This window comes from Colius striatus, chromosome 8 (assembly GCF_028858725.1).
Source record: "Colius striatus isolate bColStr4 chromosome 8, bColStr4.1.hap1, whole genome shotgun sequence".
In the NCBI taxonomy this organism is placed as follows: domain Eukaryota; kingdom Metazoa; phylum Chordata; class Aves; order Coliiformes; family Coliidae; genus Colius; species Colius striatus.
In genome coordinates this window covers 28,425,981-28,443,555 of record NC_084766.1, presented here as the reverse complement: position 1 = coordinate 28,443,555, position 17,575 = coordinate 28,425,981, and the positions used below count along the sequence as shown (strand labels likewise).

Genomic DNA, 17,575 nt, shown 5'->3' with positions numbered 1-17,575 from the left:
ATGACAGCCAGTGGGTTCAGCTGTGGCTGAACCAAGCTATCAGAGTACAGCCCTTTCTGCCAGCCTGCTCTGATCAATGGCACTCCAGCACAAACCTACAGCAACCTACTGGGTTTAGCAAGGGGTGATTCTGCCTCTTGTGCATGGATCAGCAAGCCATTTTCCCAGTCTAACACTCAAACCGTCGTTATGCTTTCTGAAAGTCATGCTCATATCTAACTATAGTCAATACCGCTAGCCAGTCTCTCTCAACACTTCTAACAGAAAAGCACTCCTTAACAGCTCAGCCCAGTTTTCCGTTTCTTGAAAAAATAACTAGCATATTCATGTATACTCTGCACTGGAAGGCAAGATTCCATCTTCCACCGTTTCTAGACAAAATTTCAACAGCAGTACGAAGACTCCAGATAGTAATCACACTGTCTGTGCATTATCAAAACGTGGCATAAATCAAAACACGGCACAGCAAATCTCATCCATTCTCTGTTTTACACATGTGGATTTGTACTCTGTGAAGCAAAGCCAAGTCCTGAGCCATGAATAGAGCTGCCTGGCACTACAAGGCTTGAGACAGAAAGCAGTCTCTATCACCAACATATTACACAAGGGCCAGATTCTAACCCACCTACACGCAGCAAGTCAAAACTCAATTCCCACTAGCTGTGGAGTAAAGTGTGATTCAGTGTGATCCTAAGTACCTTAAATTTAAAAAAAAGCCCACAAACAAATAAAGTATCATCCAAAACCAAATAACAATTGAGAGAGGTTAGGAAGCAGTGACATTGTCAACAAAAAGCTTCAGAGACCAGCCCCCTGGAACATGAAGAAAGGGGCAGGAGCTTTGTGCAGAAAAGTAGACCAACATGGGCTGGCACAGCAATATGCCCTTTCAGGAATTTATTACACAAGACAGGCAAACTACTCAGCCCCCTGACCTGCCTCTGCCCCAGTAAAATCAAAACTACAGCACTCACTCCAGAGGACTGAAAACTGCCAGGTACTCAGTCATCAACACAATGGGTGGGGCAGAGAACCTCCTCTGACAGAAAAAGATACCACACATTTAAAACTGTTGTTTAAGCAAGTGTTCACCACCCCTCCTCCTCCTGCCCTGCACAGTTGGGTACAGCTGCACAGGTCTGCTGTTGTGGGGGGCCTGGCTTCCCTGCACACCAGTAGGCCAAAGCTCACTCACAGCTACGTGTGTTGCGGCCTTTCAGCTTCTGTGCTGGTGAGCCTGTGGCATATGAGGCCATCACCTGAGCCACCTAACACACACCTACCTACCCCCTCAATCCTTGCCTAAGGACACTGAGCAAATGATGCTTAAATCCAAGAGTACTTGAGGGCTGCAATAATACAGCCTCCATGCCTACTCTCAAAAAATAGCTTCAAATTAATCAGAGCAGCTACAGAGAAGATTCAGCACAAAACCAAGTGATAGAATTTAGAGTGTGGAAAAAGTTTCAAATGAGGGCAGAGAACAACAGAGAAAATGAGGAGCTGCACCACTAGAACGGCCAGAAGGGCAAAGAAACCCAAACACCCAGATTTTCAAGACCTATGTCCAAAATGCTTTACCATACCCATTACAGCTGTCGATTCCCAGCTCTGCAGGCAACCTGCTACCAGACTGTGGATGTCTGAAAGGCCCTTGGGAAGCAGCCTCAGACACAAGAGAGGATAATAGGAAGAGAGGAAAATGAAAGGAAAAAGAAACTGGACCCTCTCCCATGGAACTGAGCAACAGATTCTTTGAGTGCCCTTAACAACACAGGCCTCCCAGGAGAGCTGAGGGCTCCTACTGCCACTGGGAGGGTGTTTGGCATTTCTCTAGGATCAGACCAAAAAAATAACAGACTTTTCTACATGCCTGAGTCTCAAAAAAAAACCAAAAACAAAAGCCAAACCAAAACACAAATGACAATCTAATATTGTAACCTAATTTCAGATTCTGTTATAAATCTTAACTTCATTAAACTGATTGTATTATGGGGGGGGGGAATCATTTACCATCCCCACTGTTGATTTTATTTCCCGCTGACAAAGTGATTTAAATTGATTAAAAAGTCTTCTCAATTATTTTCCAAAATGTATAAATATCAAACCAGTCTAATCCTAACTAACTATAATGAACCTTTCAAACGACTAAGTCTACTTGAAGTGCAGATGTAGGGGTCCATAAGAGCAACACTGAACATAAGTTAATGTACCCACAGAACTGAGTACTCCACTTCTCTAGCAAGTTTTTAGAACTCAGCTTCTGCCTCAGAAACATCTTTGGAAGGAACAAACATTAAATAAGTGATACTGTATGTTACAAAAAAAAAAAAAAACCCTCTGCTAATTTTTCATTGCAGTCCAAAAATCAGAAGATGCTCGTCACAAGCAAATTAAAAAAGAAACAAAATTACACTCTAATTAAACGTGGGCTGGTTAATTGATGTGCTTGGGGTTTGTGTTTTAGCTATGTGTTAAGCGGGATTTTTTTTCTTAATGAGCTCCAGGTCACAATGACTGCAATTCTCCACGTATTTTTGCAGGTGGGTAACTTTCAGTACCTAAATATCCCTGACTGAAGCAAGACTGCATATTTTTAAACATATGCAAGTTTTAACTCTCAGCGTGCATCACTGGATTTTTAATACACCCACACAAAACGCTACACATACACACAGGTAACGTCCCGAGGACTGCAGAGGGGAATCCCTCTGTAGCAATCTGCACGCTGTTGGTTGCACAACTGAGACAAACAAAGGGAGAGAGCCAAAACATCCTTCTTTAAATGTCCATCAAGTAAATTAGAAATAATGAAGCGATGTTTTCCCTCTTATCTGTACACCCCTGTTTGGAGTAGAAAAAAAATCACATTGCTGAGACTGGGAGACCATTGTAAGAATAATATTTGCCTCATCATTGCCATCCAGATCTGGGCTGCCTCAGAACTTTCTGGGTGTTTGTGCCATGACAGCACAGAGATAGTTGGGAAGAAATCGCTATCATGTCTGGGCTGCAAATGCCAAAGGGAAATACTTGGATTTGAACTACGAATTAGAGCATCTAAGCTCTGTAAATACCCTGTGTCACATAATCATGGATTCTTTGGTTCGATAAAGACCAGCAACAATGCACACATATCAATTTCTGAAAGTGTATAAATAAAGGGGGGGAAAAAAGAAAAACAACTGTGCTTCACCAGCATTGCTGGAGAGACATTTTTACATTTAAATGACAAGAGCTGCATGAGATCTAAATGTCTCATTTCTCTATACTAATTAAACATCTTGAAACAACAGAAACCTAAGAAAATCTGCTCACATGAAATGTAAGTCTTGCTCCTCACCAAGGGCTTCGTATTTAACTCAAAGTCCATTCAAACTCCACTAGACCGAACTTAGTGAATCGTTCCTTTGATTTTAACAGGAAGGGATGATACAGAGCTTTCCTTAAACAAGGCTGATGCTATACTCAGCGTCACACAAAACACACTTCAGTGAATTTGGAGGCACCCTGAACTTCACAGTTGTCACTTCCCAGCACTGCAGCCATCTGGAAGGCCTGCCATCTCCTACAGCAAGTGCAAGCTGCTACAACTTGTGCTAAAAAGAAACTTCCATTCCCAACTGTGCGTACGAAGTCTGGGGTCCCCAAAGAACCACCCTGGTGTCTGCCTGGAGCGGACTTGACTCTGGTCACCCCCTGAGGCTGAAGCAAGCATGGGAAGCAACACACTGCACAACACTATCACTCTAAAGATTTAATTTGGTCTCAGCATTCCTTGTATAACAAAGGTTTTTAATCAGACTTTTCTGCTTCTCTGCTGCCTTTCACCCCCCAGCAGTATATTCAGCCTGTCACACTAAGTGGCCCAATGAGCGGGTCTCAGCACCAAGAGGTGCCCTGTGAGAGCTGTGCCTGGGGTTCTGTGCTCCTGAGCACTCAGGCCCCAGGGACTGAGTGCTGCAGCCCTCTCTAGCCCAGAGGCTGCTGGAGCTGGTGCTAAGGAGCTCCTGAGGGGGATGTGCTTCCAGCCCTCCTCTGGAGAAGGGCAGGTTGCCATGACAAAGACCTTTGAGAGAAAGAGGTGTGGGATGGAAAAATAGTATGTGAGAAATCTAGAGGGGAAAAATACAGATCTCAGTTAAGCATTTGCCATCATTTCCCAACACAAAGTGACTGGGATTTGGGACTCTGGTGCATGTGAAACAGTAAAGAGCTACAACTGCCCTGAGATCAGGAGAGGTTGGATGAAGGAATGAAGCAAATACGGATGTGCAGCACACAAAGAGTTCAGGATATGCTGATCCTGATGAAGAAAACTTCCCTACAGCAAGGTGTCCTAACTTCACTTCAAATAACCTTTATTATCAAATGCTGCTGAAGCAGAAACACTGCAAGCAAAGGCACCTTTCCCCTAGGCCTTTACAGGTCTTTCCCAATGGCCTTACGGAAGCTTTAATCACCTGAGCCACCTGCCACCATTTTATGGATTGCACAGGCCTTGCTGCAGTAAAAGCAAGCTTGCAATTGCCTTTTCAAAATTATACTTTATCTTTCTAAAGTTTCTCTATGCCAGAAGGTCTCAACAAGGTCTGAACAATTCTACAGATGGAAGCAAAAGAAAACAGAAAGAACAGGAACAAGAAGGAAGAGGCAGATCTGACCACAGCACCAAGCGATAGGCTTAATCCTGTTGTCTCTTCTAGATTTAAGAAACCACGAAATATGGCATTCTATAAAAACAGAAGTGTCAAAAAGGTAGAGTTCTACAATTACCAAGCAATCAGAAAGCTAGGAAATCTCACTGCCCTGAAAGGCAGAGTGAAAGACAGCTTGGTTTTCCTGAATTGAATTCTTAACATGTTGTAGATAGCAGCCAGTCATTTCCCTCTCTCCCATTTGTTGTAGGGGATCCATTTCAAAACATCATTTCCTTGCTTCAAATCATGTCTGTCATTACAATCCCAAAGCACTCTGGCTGCACGCATGCTATCCCTTAAAAGCAGTGACTTCTGGGTTGGAAAGACATCAGCTGTATGTAATGGGAATAGCTACTGCCTACCTCCTCCCTAGACCCTATGAACAGCTCTCCCTATTCCCCTTCCCTCTGCAGCAACTGAGCCTGGCACAGAGTCAGCTGGCAGTGCCACTTCAGATACAGCTCCCCTGTGTCCCCTCTGCTCTCACTGCTATGGATCCAGAAGGGACACCATACTTGTGTGTTCCAGCTCTGAATCCCCCCACAGTCAGGCTTTTCCCATCTTCACCCCCAGGGGAAGTTCCCTTCCTCTGCCTCCAGCCTTCCTCTCCACCTTCATCCTCCCAGCCAGCCCTGCACCCCATGCTTTCCTGCCCACATCGTACCTGCTGGCAATACTTGCATTGCTGCCACTGCCGCTGTGTTTCCTTGCCCGGCTCAGCCTCCGTGGGGGCTTTGGGTCTTGTAGTCCAGGACTTGGAACCGAGGGGAATGTCGAGGCATAGCCATGTTCACACTCTGCATGAGAATCAACAGGCAGGGCATAAAAAAAAGGTCATTTAAAAAAAATTAAGAGAAAAAGGGGAAAAAACCCCTCAGCAGACAGGCCTCACCACTGAGCCATCAGCCTAGCTGGGGAGGCCCTTAACCACAACAGCTCGGGGAAATGACTGGTGATGTACTCAGAGGGAAACAGACTGGGAGGTGGAGAAAAGGGAGGAAGGGGAGTGTAAAGGCTCAACAACCTTGGAGGAAGGACACCGCCACTCAAACACCTGAAAACATCAAAAAAAATATGACAGCCCAGAGCATGCCTCGTCTCTCTGCTCTGTCCAAGCTATCTGAACTGGGCAAACAGAGTCTATTTCACTGTGCTACCGAGGTATCTGCAAAGCCAGAGCTGCCCACCACCAAACTTTCACACCAATCCCCACTTTTCCGTACAGAAATCGCATTCACCTCAGTCTCCCCGTCTCTGCAAAAACCTTCCATCTCAGCCACCACCTCAAGGAGGAACCTATCAGCCCTGTCCCTCATCAAACCCTTCGCTGTCGGGGATCTACCACCAGCCCACCAGCAAACACACGCTTCGATCCCCTTCTCCAGAGTCACTCTCTCCCCTGCTCGGGGATAGCTGACCCCAACCCCGCTCCCCCCACGGAGGGCTGTTATCCCAGCACCCTTCCTCCCCGCTATTACCTCTCTCCCTTCGCTCCAGATACTCGGCCGCCTCCAGCAGCCGCTGGATGTTGATCATCTGGACCTGCTCCATGGCCCCCAGGCCGGCAGCCGGGGCACTCCGCAGTCCCGGGCCCCCCTCCGCCCCCACGCTCCCAGCTGCCCCGCTGGAAACGGGGGCGGCTGCGGGGGGGAGGAGCGAGGGATCGCCGTCTCTCCCCAGTCCCCGGGCCTCCTCACACCGACAGCCCTCTCGTCCCGTGGTGAGGGGGTGGGGGCAGCTCTCCTGAGAGGGCGAGGGCTGGGCGCACGGAGGTGGCAAGGGGACAGGCGAGGAAATGCCGGAGGAAGGACCGGGATCCTCCCCCCCGGGGGAGGCAGCGAGGCGAGAGCTATTCCTGACCCACCCCCGTCCCTACCGCCCGGCCGAGCGCTGCCCCCTCCACCTCCCGCGCCCCACAACCCCCGCTCCGGCCCGGCCCGCAGCCGCCCCCGCCTCCCCCCGCGCCGGTCCCGGCCCGGATTTACCCCTACTTCGGGCCCTGCCAGGATTCAACCCCCTCGGCCCTCGCCTGGCCTCGCTCGCTCGCGCCCCGACCCGGCCTGGCCCGCCCCAGCCCCTCAGCCCCGCGCCGGGACGGCCCCCCAGCCGAGCCGAGCCCGCCCCGCCCCACGCGCCCGCCGGCCCGCACCACTTTGTTTACCTCTGCCCGGCGCTCACGGGAGGGGGAGGCGCGCCGCCGCGGGGCTGCCTGGGAAATGGAGTTCGGGACGGCGGCTGCCGGGGCAGCGCCGGGCCCACGCTGCGCCCCCTCGCCCGGGACCACCCCCTGCGCCCCACGCGTGGCCGCCCGAGCACCTTCGGGCAATGGCTGTGTGCCCTCACGCCTGCGGTGACAGCTCCGTGCCCGCCCAGGCCCTGAGGTGACAGTGGTCAAGCCCTGAGGTGACAGCTCCGTGCCCACCCAGGCCCTCAGGTGACAGTGGCCAAGCCTTGCCCTTCCTCTTCCCCTGTTGTCTCACAAGCGCGGCTTTGCTCGCAGTCCATATGCCCAGCTCTAAATGGTGGCGTGATGAGCACACATGGCTTCTCCCCTGGGGCCGCTGCCACCGCAGGCTGCAACAGCCACCCATGCCATCACACCACATTGACCTGCAGGCCAGAGCTCCAAGCTCCACTAATATGTTAGAGGCAAGACAGACATGGCCTAGGACCTGCAGCCACTTCACCTGTCCTTGTAAACACCATGTAGAAGTGCCTGAACTATGGCAAGCATGAAACAGAGGCTACAAAATGAAAAGCTGCAGCCACAAAGTGAGAGCTTTCCACCTCTCACCTGTGGAGATGTAAATAAGACGAGCCAGGCTCTGGGAAGTCACATCTGGAGTGACTGAAATAGTGTTTCTGATGGGAGACAAACATCCAAGACCCATTTTTTTAGTGGGAATACAGACCTTTGAGATTATAGACATAAGATGTCACAGCTAGCAGTCTCACAATGTACCATTTTCTAGATTTGAAGCAGCATGTAAACAAGTAAGAACAGTGACCATTTTAATAAATACTGTCAACATTTTAATACTCTCACCCCTACACTTTGCAGACTGATCTCCACCTCCTCTCAGCATCTTGGTAATGTATTTATGATATTCATACAGGCATAAACTCTCACAATCACTTCTGTGACTCTGACTTTTGCCAACTATTTTACTGTGTGCAGGAATGGAGCTTAAAAACAGTGAGCATTTAATTCTGTGATACTAATCTCTAAAATATTTGATCTACACTCATAAAGGGTAAAAATGGAGAATATTCAAAATCAGAATCAGAACATTCAGAGTGAAAATCTGAATCTCAAACCGATACTGACTTAGAAACCCGTCAAGAATTGTTTTGCAGTTCTAAATGGGGATATGTGTTTCATGGGTCTGAACCTTGAGACTGGGACTGGTTACATTTACAAGCATTCCTTCATCAGAATGGGAGCTGGAAAAGTACCCTTAAAGAAAAAACTCAAAAAAGACAAGATTCTCAATTAATGGCTTGTGTCTGGTAGCACGAGCTTTATGTGGAACACAAAATATTAGGAGACTCGTGGTGAAGTTGCAAGAGCTGGCAACACTCTACTTGAGTATGCCTGAAAAAAGTAGATTCAGGGTAGATAACTTTTCTTTAAACACATTTTGCTGAGTCACCGTTTCTGATGTTTCCTCAGAAAACTGCAGGCTTGCAGCTGATGGAGGTAAAAATAATACCACTATTCAGTCCTTACACAGGCCCTTTCATCTCCGAATCTCAAAGGGTTGATTTGTTTTGGTTTTCCTAAGATGGGACAGTTGAAGAATAAAGGAAGCTGGGACACCTTCAGGGACATACCCCCCTCATCCTGTATTGTGAAAAGCAAGCCCCAGCCCTCCCTCAGGCAGGACGGCCCAAGTTCACCTGCTTACACTGAGCTACACCACAGCACTTGTCAAAACTGGCTTTTATCTGTGGGACAACTCGGGGAAGGAAGTATTCTCTCTCGCCACCTTTTTTCTACAATGGAAACTGACAATAGAGCAAACTGTTAAAAGTACATGGAAAGTCAAATTTGAGCAGTCTCAGGGAGAGTACTTGTATGGTCTTGAATTACTTACAACGGGAAAAGGACACAGGTGCACACACCACTCTGCAACAGCGCAGTTAATGCATTTCTGGGCTCTAACTGTGCTTCCCCTAACCTGCTTCCAATACCAGAGAGCCATTTGCTTCTCAAGATTTGCAATACTAAATATTAAAAAACAAATAAACAAAAGATAACGAATTTCCCCCCCCCCCAAAAAAAACCAACCAAACAAAACCCAAACTATGATGAAGCCCAAAATCACTGCAAGACAAGTTCTTGTCAGCATCCACCACCACTAGTTTTTCTGACGGTACATTTGGAGATATGTGGTGCTGCTTTAGGGATTAATCAGGGAAAGCCACAGCTGGAAAACAAAGTGGTAGTTTAGGAACACATCAAAGTGTCAGCCTCCTGAAGCTAGTTCAAGATACAAAATAAGAGAATATGAAAGAGGAGAACAGTGATACACATGGTGAATTAAATCAGCGCTGGAATGAAGTAACAGCGGGACCAGTTCTGCGTGGTAGGATCAGCTCCTCCATTTACACACCATCTCAGCTTCCAAGTCTTTGTTTCTGAAGCAAACAATGTACAATTAGGAAGAAAAAAAATCTACATGAAACAAAGACAAATTTGAGAATAAACTGTGGGACATCTTCCCAAAGTCTGAGCTCTAAGGAGGCAGGCGAGCCAACCACAGAGCCACAGAAGATCTGCAAAATCTTTCAGTTGCCATCCCAAGTACTCGTGTGGGCAGGTCAGCTTGCAAAATGCCAGAGCTGGATGTGACAGAAACAAAAGTGGGTGGAAAGTGAATGGCACCAAGAGGCCCGGTGCTATTCAACTGCTAACCAAAACCCCCTCCAAAGTCACATTTTAAATGCGGTTGAGCAATCCACAGGCAACGTTGGGGAGGAGCTAAAGGAAGAGTATTTTAGGGGAGAATGAGATCATTTAATTTAGTGGCTCCGAATGATCTGTAAGTACAGTTTTCTGATTATAAGTGCTTGCTGCTTGGCATCCCTTCTGGCAGCTGTGATTCACTTTCATTGTGTGTTCTGCTGCTTCACCCTTTAGAAAGGGGCTTTTTACATTTTATTAAATGGCACTTCGGCAGCCCTCCATTTCCAGCCTTAATAATGGATTTGTTAATCTCCCTGATAGCCTTTCCCTCCTCCTTAGCAACAATTTAAATATCCAAGAAGAAATCTGCAGTGCAGAAATCAATTAATATTTACATCTGAAACACTGCTGTACTATTTTAATCAAGTAGAACAGATGTGGTCTGTTTTTTACCAGCATCATCATCACTTGCATTAAACTAGCATCTTCCATCAGGGAAATTGTCTAAGACCTTTCCAGAAAGTAAGGTTTTAAGCTTCTCAAACCTGCAATGAGTTGAGCTCTTTTCCTTCCACTCTGCTGGAAGGGAAACTGAGGTGTAAGCAGCATAACCACTCACATGAAGACACACCCTAAGCTAGAGGTGGAACAGGAACATATCTCACAAATCAAGACACCCAACCCTCTGCTTTGAATGCAAGGCTTAAAAATAACACAGTGCTTTGCAACATGGAAGTTATTTTCAGTAAAGGCAATCCCTTTGGCTAAACTAACTAGTCTTCTATCCCTTCTTTGACTTTTTCCAAAATCCTCCTATCCCCACTCTTTGCAACCTCTGGGAGGAACATAAAGATGGCAACATCTGCGAGATCTTCCTTTGCACACCTTCACTCAAAGCCTGCAAATTCTTCATATGGCTTTCAAAGCACGGAAACCTAATACCCCTGCAACCAAGGCACAAACAGAGATCCTTCACTAGGAATCATCCTCTGATGCTGTCATATTAATAAAAAGATTCATTGATTCCCCAAATTTATGGGGACAGCAGATCCATAGAACTTGTCAGTTTTTCTAGATAGGGGAACGGCTCTGGCACACTTGAACACCCCACCTACCAGCATATACTGTAACAACCAGGTCTCTATTCTTCTTATCACTGTTAACAGCTCAGCCTCAGAGGACTTGTAGCAGCAGGCTGGAGAACATCCCAAGTCCCACCTACTCAACACCCTTCCAATGTTTGCAATACCTTCAGTAAGGGACTTACACTGCCATAGGACATAGCCTCATTTCTCATCTGGGAGTCTCATTCTTTTGCAAGGCAAGATAATCCCTTTCAGCACTCCCACTGGTGCCTGGAACCCATCTGCTGGTGAGTACAGACATTTCTCAGAGCCAAACTACCTGGATAGCCAAGAGTTTGAACAGGAGTATAGTGCATACCTCCCTCTGACTCAAAGACCAAGCTTTCCCAGTCAAGAAGGCAAAAGAGTGCACCAGGTCTTTGGGTTACTTGCTCCTTTCCTCTGGGAGATTTCTTGCTCTATTTTCAGGCCTGTGGCATGTCACAAAAATCACAGAATCGTTACGGTTGGAAAAGACCTTTAAGATCATCAAGTCCAACCACTAAACCTCATACTGCCAAGCCCATTACTAAACTAAACCATATCCCTCAGCACCTCACCCGTGTATTATTTGAAAAGTTCATCCTAATGTCTAATCTAAACCTCCCCTGGCACAACTTGAACCCATTTCCTCATGTCCTATCACGTATTATTAGAGTGAAGAGATCAACCCCCACTTCACTGCAGCTCCCCTTCAGGTAGTTGCAGAGAGTGATCATGTTGCCTCTCAGCCTCCTCTTCTCTAGGCTAAATATCCCCAGCTCCCTCAGCTGCTCCTCATTGGACTTGTTCTCTAGATCCTTCACCAGCTTCATTGCCTGTCTCTGGACACGCTCCAGCATCTCAGTGTCTGTCTTGTAGTGAGGGGCCTAGAACTGAACATAGCACTCGAGGTGCAGCCTCACCAGTGCCGAGTACAGGGGGACAATCACTTCCTTGGCCCTGCTGGTCATACTATTTCTCATACAAGCCAGGAGGCCGTTGGTCTTCTTGGCCACCTGGGCACACTGCTGGCTCATGTTCAACCAGCCATCGATGAACACTCCCAGGTCCTTTTCTGCTGGACAGCTTTCCAGCCACTCTGCCCAAAGCATGTGCCCCACTTTATTCTGAGTCAGTGACTTATTCTGTGACTTCAGACAAGTCACTTGACTGACCCAGCTGCAAAATTAAGTAAGAGGACCTCCCATGAGAAAGAAAAAAAGACATCATACACAGGATGGAGTCCCTCAGCTAAATCAGAAGGTAGGATTCTCCAGCCAACAGCAGAAGGTGCTTCTCTGCCAGCTCTCAGGATGCTCTGCTGACGAAGGCTGTGATGGTTCTGGGCAGCGCTTCTGGCACGGTCCCATGGTTTTACCTCTGCCCTATCATTTCTCCTGCTGTGGCTTCCTTCTGAGTTTTATGCTGAGGTCCAAACAGTGTGAGTCAAAATAACCCAAGCTGGAAGTGGCTAACACATGAATCACTGTGGCCAGGTCACGAACCAGGAGGAATGAAGGGGGTTTATTGTGAGCTGGATGAAAAATACATAAATAAAGGAGCCCTGTACTGCCCCATATATCATATCACCGCAAGATCCAAGACCATCTATACTGACCTTGAGCCACGTGTTCAGCTCTCATTGATTCAATGGCAGCTCTGCACACAGCCTCAGCTCCTTCTGTCCCCTGCTAATTACAGGTTTCTGATACTTCTTTACTTTGGCTTGTCAAAAAAAGACCCCAAATAGCATACAAACAATGGAAGGAACCTCACGATGAACATACTGTTGACTCACCCTCAAAGCTCAGTTTTCCTCTCCTTCAGAGTGGATTATTCAAGAACAAAGAACAAATTTAAGATCAGGTTATTCCTGGTCAGAAGGTAAATAAACATAACCAGCACTTAAAGAAGACCTAGCTATCTTCTGTGAGGGGGCCAAAGTCCACCATCCCATACACACACATCTCTACTACACTTGAGAATAAGGACATTGATGTTAAAAAGTGGCTCACTTGCCTTCATGCTTTTAGAAGAGGATATGGCAACATACACCTGTATCTGTAGTGAGATCAGTATACATTACATTCCATGTCTATTACAGATAAGTCATCATATCCAAAGAATTCATCACGTGTTTATGCAACTCCTACTGACAAAAGCCTGAGTCCACACACAAGAGGAGGCTTGGCACACACTAAACCTCAGCTGAGTTTATTCCGCATCCCTCTAAAAACATCTTCCAAACTGCAGCATTTCAGCTGCTACAGATTTCCATCAATGCTTATGCATGCAGTGGCATTTGCAGAGGTTACAGATACACCAACAGAGCTGCCCTCAAAACAACTTTCATTTTTTGAAATAGCCACTGTAATTTTTTCCATGTGATATTTCTATTCCTCAGAGACCAAGCTCAAATTTCTAGAAACAGGTCATTTGGAAACCTGTACATGTCAGTTAGCAAGGTGTGTTGCGATTGGGTTTTGAGGTCTCTCCATGAGAACTGCAGCAAGCAGGCAGGCAGCACTGTTATTTATTTCCAGACAGTCAACTGAAAAAATAATGCCATTTTATTTCAGTGGCTAAAATACTCCAGTTTACCCAAGCAGTTGGATAACAGGACTCTAGCCTCCTCCATCACCCTGCTGTAATACAGATCATTTTTATTCCATTTTTTTTAAAAGGTGAGTGAATATCACAAGGGTGATTTCACTGCTGGTGCCAAAAGGGCACGCTTGAAACAGAGTCTCCTCCTGCCATAGCCCAGACGGTACATCCTACTCTGCTCCATGCCTCTGTTTCTAGACCCTCCAACCAATCTATGGCCACTTATTCACGACCACAATGATGAGCTGTGAGATCTATAGATCATCTCCTTATTTCTCCTTGGGCACCAGGCAGGTCAGAATTGCCTTAACTGAAAGTCCTGCCCTGGACACAGAAGGCTCCACAACCCACCTCGCATCACTGACTTACAGGTAGAGGTGGGAAACTGGTGTGGTTTGGGGGCTGCAAAGGGCCTCGTAGCTGCTCCTTTACCACCAGAAGGTGTGACATGCACACTCTGGGACATCCAAGAGTTTGGATCCACCAGAGGCAGGGTTGCCTTCACCTCTTGGGGGGACACTCTACCAAACAGCATCCACTCCTGCTTGGGACAACATTTGGAAAAGGTGAATAATGCGGTGCAGCTGCCAAAGGCTCAGAAGAATGAATGCAGACACTGAGTGTGGTTTAGGAGAAACTGCAAAACTACTAGGAAAACCCCTTCAGCTTACCCAGCCATAACACAGCCCTTCCTTAAATTACTGCCTTTGGCTTCCAAAGCCCTTCAGCTTCCACACTGCTGTAACGCTGATCCCAATCGGTACTCTGGAGCCAGTCCCATCCCTGTGCCCTGTCCTGGCTGGGAGAAGACAAACATCTACCTGTTACCTGTGTTTTTTTAAGACTCTGTTTCCCTGGGGCAGGGCACTGTCATTCCCTTACGTGTACAGCACCTAGCACAACAGGGCTGTGACTCAGCCACCTTCTTGATGGGAGTAACACCAAAATAGCTCGTTACAACCCTGCGTAACACCATGGTCAAATGACCTGGGCATCCTGCAGGAAGCAGGTGAGCACCAAATCCCACTGTGACCAACTTTGGCCACAGTCTCCATCACCAAACTTTTTTGAGCTGGTCTCTTCTGTTATTGCTAATTGCCAGGTCAGAGACTGTGATGAGGAGTGATCAGCCATTACCAACGCCTCTGCCAGGCTGCACTGAGCAGTCCCCTCCTGTGCTGGCAGATGGAAGGGCATAGTATCCTCTTGGTGCAATAACCTGAGCTCCACATGCAAATCTCTTCCCAGTAAGACTATGTAAATACTTTAGGATATAACCCTCCTGCTTCTGCAGCTATTCCTTAGTTTAGATAGGGCCTGTAACACTCAGAGATTGTTTCCCAATCCCAGCAGCATTTTTCTTTGTTTGGGAGCAACATGTAAAAGCTGCCTGGTTTACAATGGTCACGTTCTGAATAGCACGTTCAATAGTTGAGCCTTTGGTTAAATGGGACTTTTCAACCTAAAATATCCTGATTGCACATTAAAACCTTGCAAGGTTTTGCAGAATTGCCTAATAAAAGTGAGGATTATCAGTACTTTGACCATGCTGATTGTTAGTGAAAGCTTCAGTGAAAACCAGTGCTTGGGAATGGAGCTGTTCGGATGCAAACACGTCCTTTCAAAATGCAGCATTAAAAAACGCGGTATCCTCCTGTCCCACTCATTTTCTGGTTCTAAACAAGGAACTGCATTAAACGATTTTAATGGAGCGTTGAAAAGATCAGATGCTATCCACCTCGGCAGCAAGAAAAAAATCCATTCCCTCCTCCGGGAAAGGAAAATAAATCCCCAAACACACGATTTTGACAGTTTCTCTTCGAGACTGGCGCACTTTTAAAGAAAAAAACAAAAACCACAATAACCAAAGCAAAACCCGAAGCAGCGGTCTCACACTTGATTTGCAAAGCAGCGCTGCTGCTGCTGCTGCCTGCACAGGCAGAGCCGGTACTTGCTGCTAAGTCCTGTCATCCCCCGCTCGCAGCCGCCCGCCGCGGTGCAGCATCGCTCCTCCGGCGCGCGGCTTTGCAGCTTCATTACGAAACAACAATTAGCACGTGAGAAAAGATCAAAACAAAACCAAACCCCGAAAACAAACAAAACGCCTCCAATATGAATTCAACTTTCAGAAAAACAAGACACGCAGCCTGGGTTTGTCTGGGCGAGGACAAGGGCTTTCGGCCCATCGCAGCCACGGCTTCGGCGGCAGAGCAGCTTCTCTGCGGCGGGATCCCCTTCCCTGGATCCTGCGGCCCTTCCCGCCGAGTAAGGGCACTCTATACCGCCGGAGGCGTGGGACGTGTGCGTGCCAGAGAGGGGTGAGAGGCAAGGAGAGGGTGACGGTGTGATGGCGAGGCGCAGCGGAGGGGCTCGGTGGTCCCTTTGTAAAGTTAAATCGGAAAGAAAACGCAGCAGAAGCTCCAGAAAGAGGATGGAAAAAAGATGAAAAAGAAAACTGGGGAGGAAAGAGCGAAAATGAAAGAGAAGAGAAAAAAGGAAATAAGAAAGGGAAATAGAGAAGAAATCAAAGACTACAAGAAAAAAGAACAGTGAAACACGAGGAAAACAAGGACGCGATGCCGGTGCGGGAGCGGAGCCCGGGGCTCCGAGCATGGTTCGCATCCGAGCCCCCGGGCCTCCCCCGCACCGGCAGCCCCCGGGCTCCCCCCTCCCCCGCCGGCCCCGCGCCCCCCCGCTCCGCTCCCGCTGCGCGCCCCGCTCGGCAACGCGTGACGTCACACGGGGGACCCCGGCGCCGCGCATTCGCGGAGCGGCCCGCCTGGCCCCGCCCCCGGGAGGCCCGCGGCCAATGAACGCGGCGCGCTGCCTCCATGTGCGAACCATGTGGCCGCGGGGGCGGGGCGCCGGCGGGCGCAGCGCCGCGGGTGTCCGCTCCGCGCGTGGGGCTCCGCGGCCGCGCACCGCGCCGCACCGCTGCGGGGGGAGGGGGCACAGCGGCCTCTTTGTCCCCGACGCGTTTGGTCCCCTACGGCGTCGCTGTCCCTCGCAGTCCGCGTCTCGCTCGGGAGACCGCTCCGCAGGGAAAATACGCTGGTTACGCGTACCTTCCGCGCCCGCGGAGCGGGAGGCCGGTGGTGCGGCTGGCCGCCACCCCGCACCCGGCGTTCGTCCTGCCCTGCCCTCCCCTCCCTGCCGGCTACCTGGCGAGCGCTGCCTCTTGCCTACGTGACTCTGCCCATGCCCTGGCGGGGGGAGCGGGGACGTGTCACCGCCTCCTCCCCCGCGGCTCCGGCTCCGCCACCCCGTCTCCGCGCCCCCATCCTCAGCGAGCCTGCCTTCCCTGACAAGCGGAGATGCGCCCTCCAACAACCCCCACCCGCTCCGTCCCGTTCCGCTCTCCATCCCAAACTTTCCCCCCGGGCCCGGCCTCCCCGGTTGTGGTACGGGGGGGTGTAGTCCCACGGGCGCCTCCGCCGCGGGAGGTGCGGGCCGGCCCCAGCACCCTTTGTCACTGCGCCGCCGGCCCCTGCAGCCAGCCAAAAGTTTGGGTCATTATTCTTTCCCCTCTTCACCGCCCACCGCTGCCGGTCACGCACACGGCGGCCGCGGCCGTAAGCCCGCACTTACTTTTATTCTCCTTCTCGATCCGCTCCAGGTAGCTGGCGGCCTCCAGCAGCACCTGCACGTTGTAGAGGAAGGTGTCCATGCCCGCCGCGGGGCTCGTGTTGCAGATATCCCCGAGGGGGCACCGGGCCCCGCCGGCCGGCCCCGCGCCCCGCGGCTCCCTCCGCGGCCGGCACCGCTTCCCCATGCCCCGCCGCGCCGCCTCCCTCCCTCCCCCTGCGCCGCTGCGTGCGCGCCCGCCTGCCCGTCTGTGTGCCGGTGAGCCCGGCGGCCGCCGCGGTCCTAGCGCTGCCTCGCCGCCCGCCCCGCCGCTGTGGCCGCCCCACGGGCCGCCGCCGCCGTCCCGCCCCCCCCACACCCCCCCCGGGCGGCCCGGCCCGGCCGCGCCTGCGGAGTGCGAGCGCCGGCGGCTGCGCGGAGCCGGGGCGGGTGGCGGGGCTGCGGCGGGTTTGTCCCGGAGGGGGGGGCGCCGGCGGGTCGCCCCCCAGGAGCCCCTCCGTTGGCAAAAGACGCCCCGGAGGCAGCAGTGTCAGTGTGCGGCTGGGGCAGGGACACAGGGATACAGACAGGCGCGCCGTGCCTCGAGTCACCCCGTGTCACCTTCTGTCACTGGCCGAGGGTCCTTCATGCTGAGCTAACAGGCGGGCTGGGGCCTCTGCTACGTCCAG

General features: G+C 50.0%; 1 protein-coding gene across 2 annotated transcripts in view; it reads right to left on the bottom strand.

Moving 5' to 3' along the window:
• MXI1 (MAX interactor 1, dimerization protein) overlaps positions 1-17,109 on the bottom strand; it is a 57,852-nt gene extending 40,743 nt beyond the window's left edge. Inside the window, exons 1-2 of one of the 2 annotated variants that reach the window (XM_062001238.1) lie at positions 16,911-17,109; positions 5,365-5,497 (exon numbers count right to left, since the gene is read on the bottom strand). In XM_062001238.1, the coding sequence (XP_061857222.1) occupies positions 5,365-5,497; positions 16,911-17,094 (317 nt within the window). In that variant the 5' untranslated portion in view covers positions 17,095-17,109. Of the gene's footprint in view, positions 1-5,364; positions 5,498-6,178; positions 6,605-16,910 lie in introns of those variants that run through there. The other variant, XM_062001239.1, reaches the window with a different exon arrangement.
• Between the last annotated feature and the right edge of the window lie 466 nt (positions 17,110-17,575).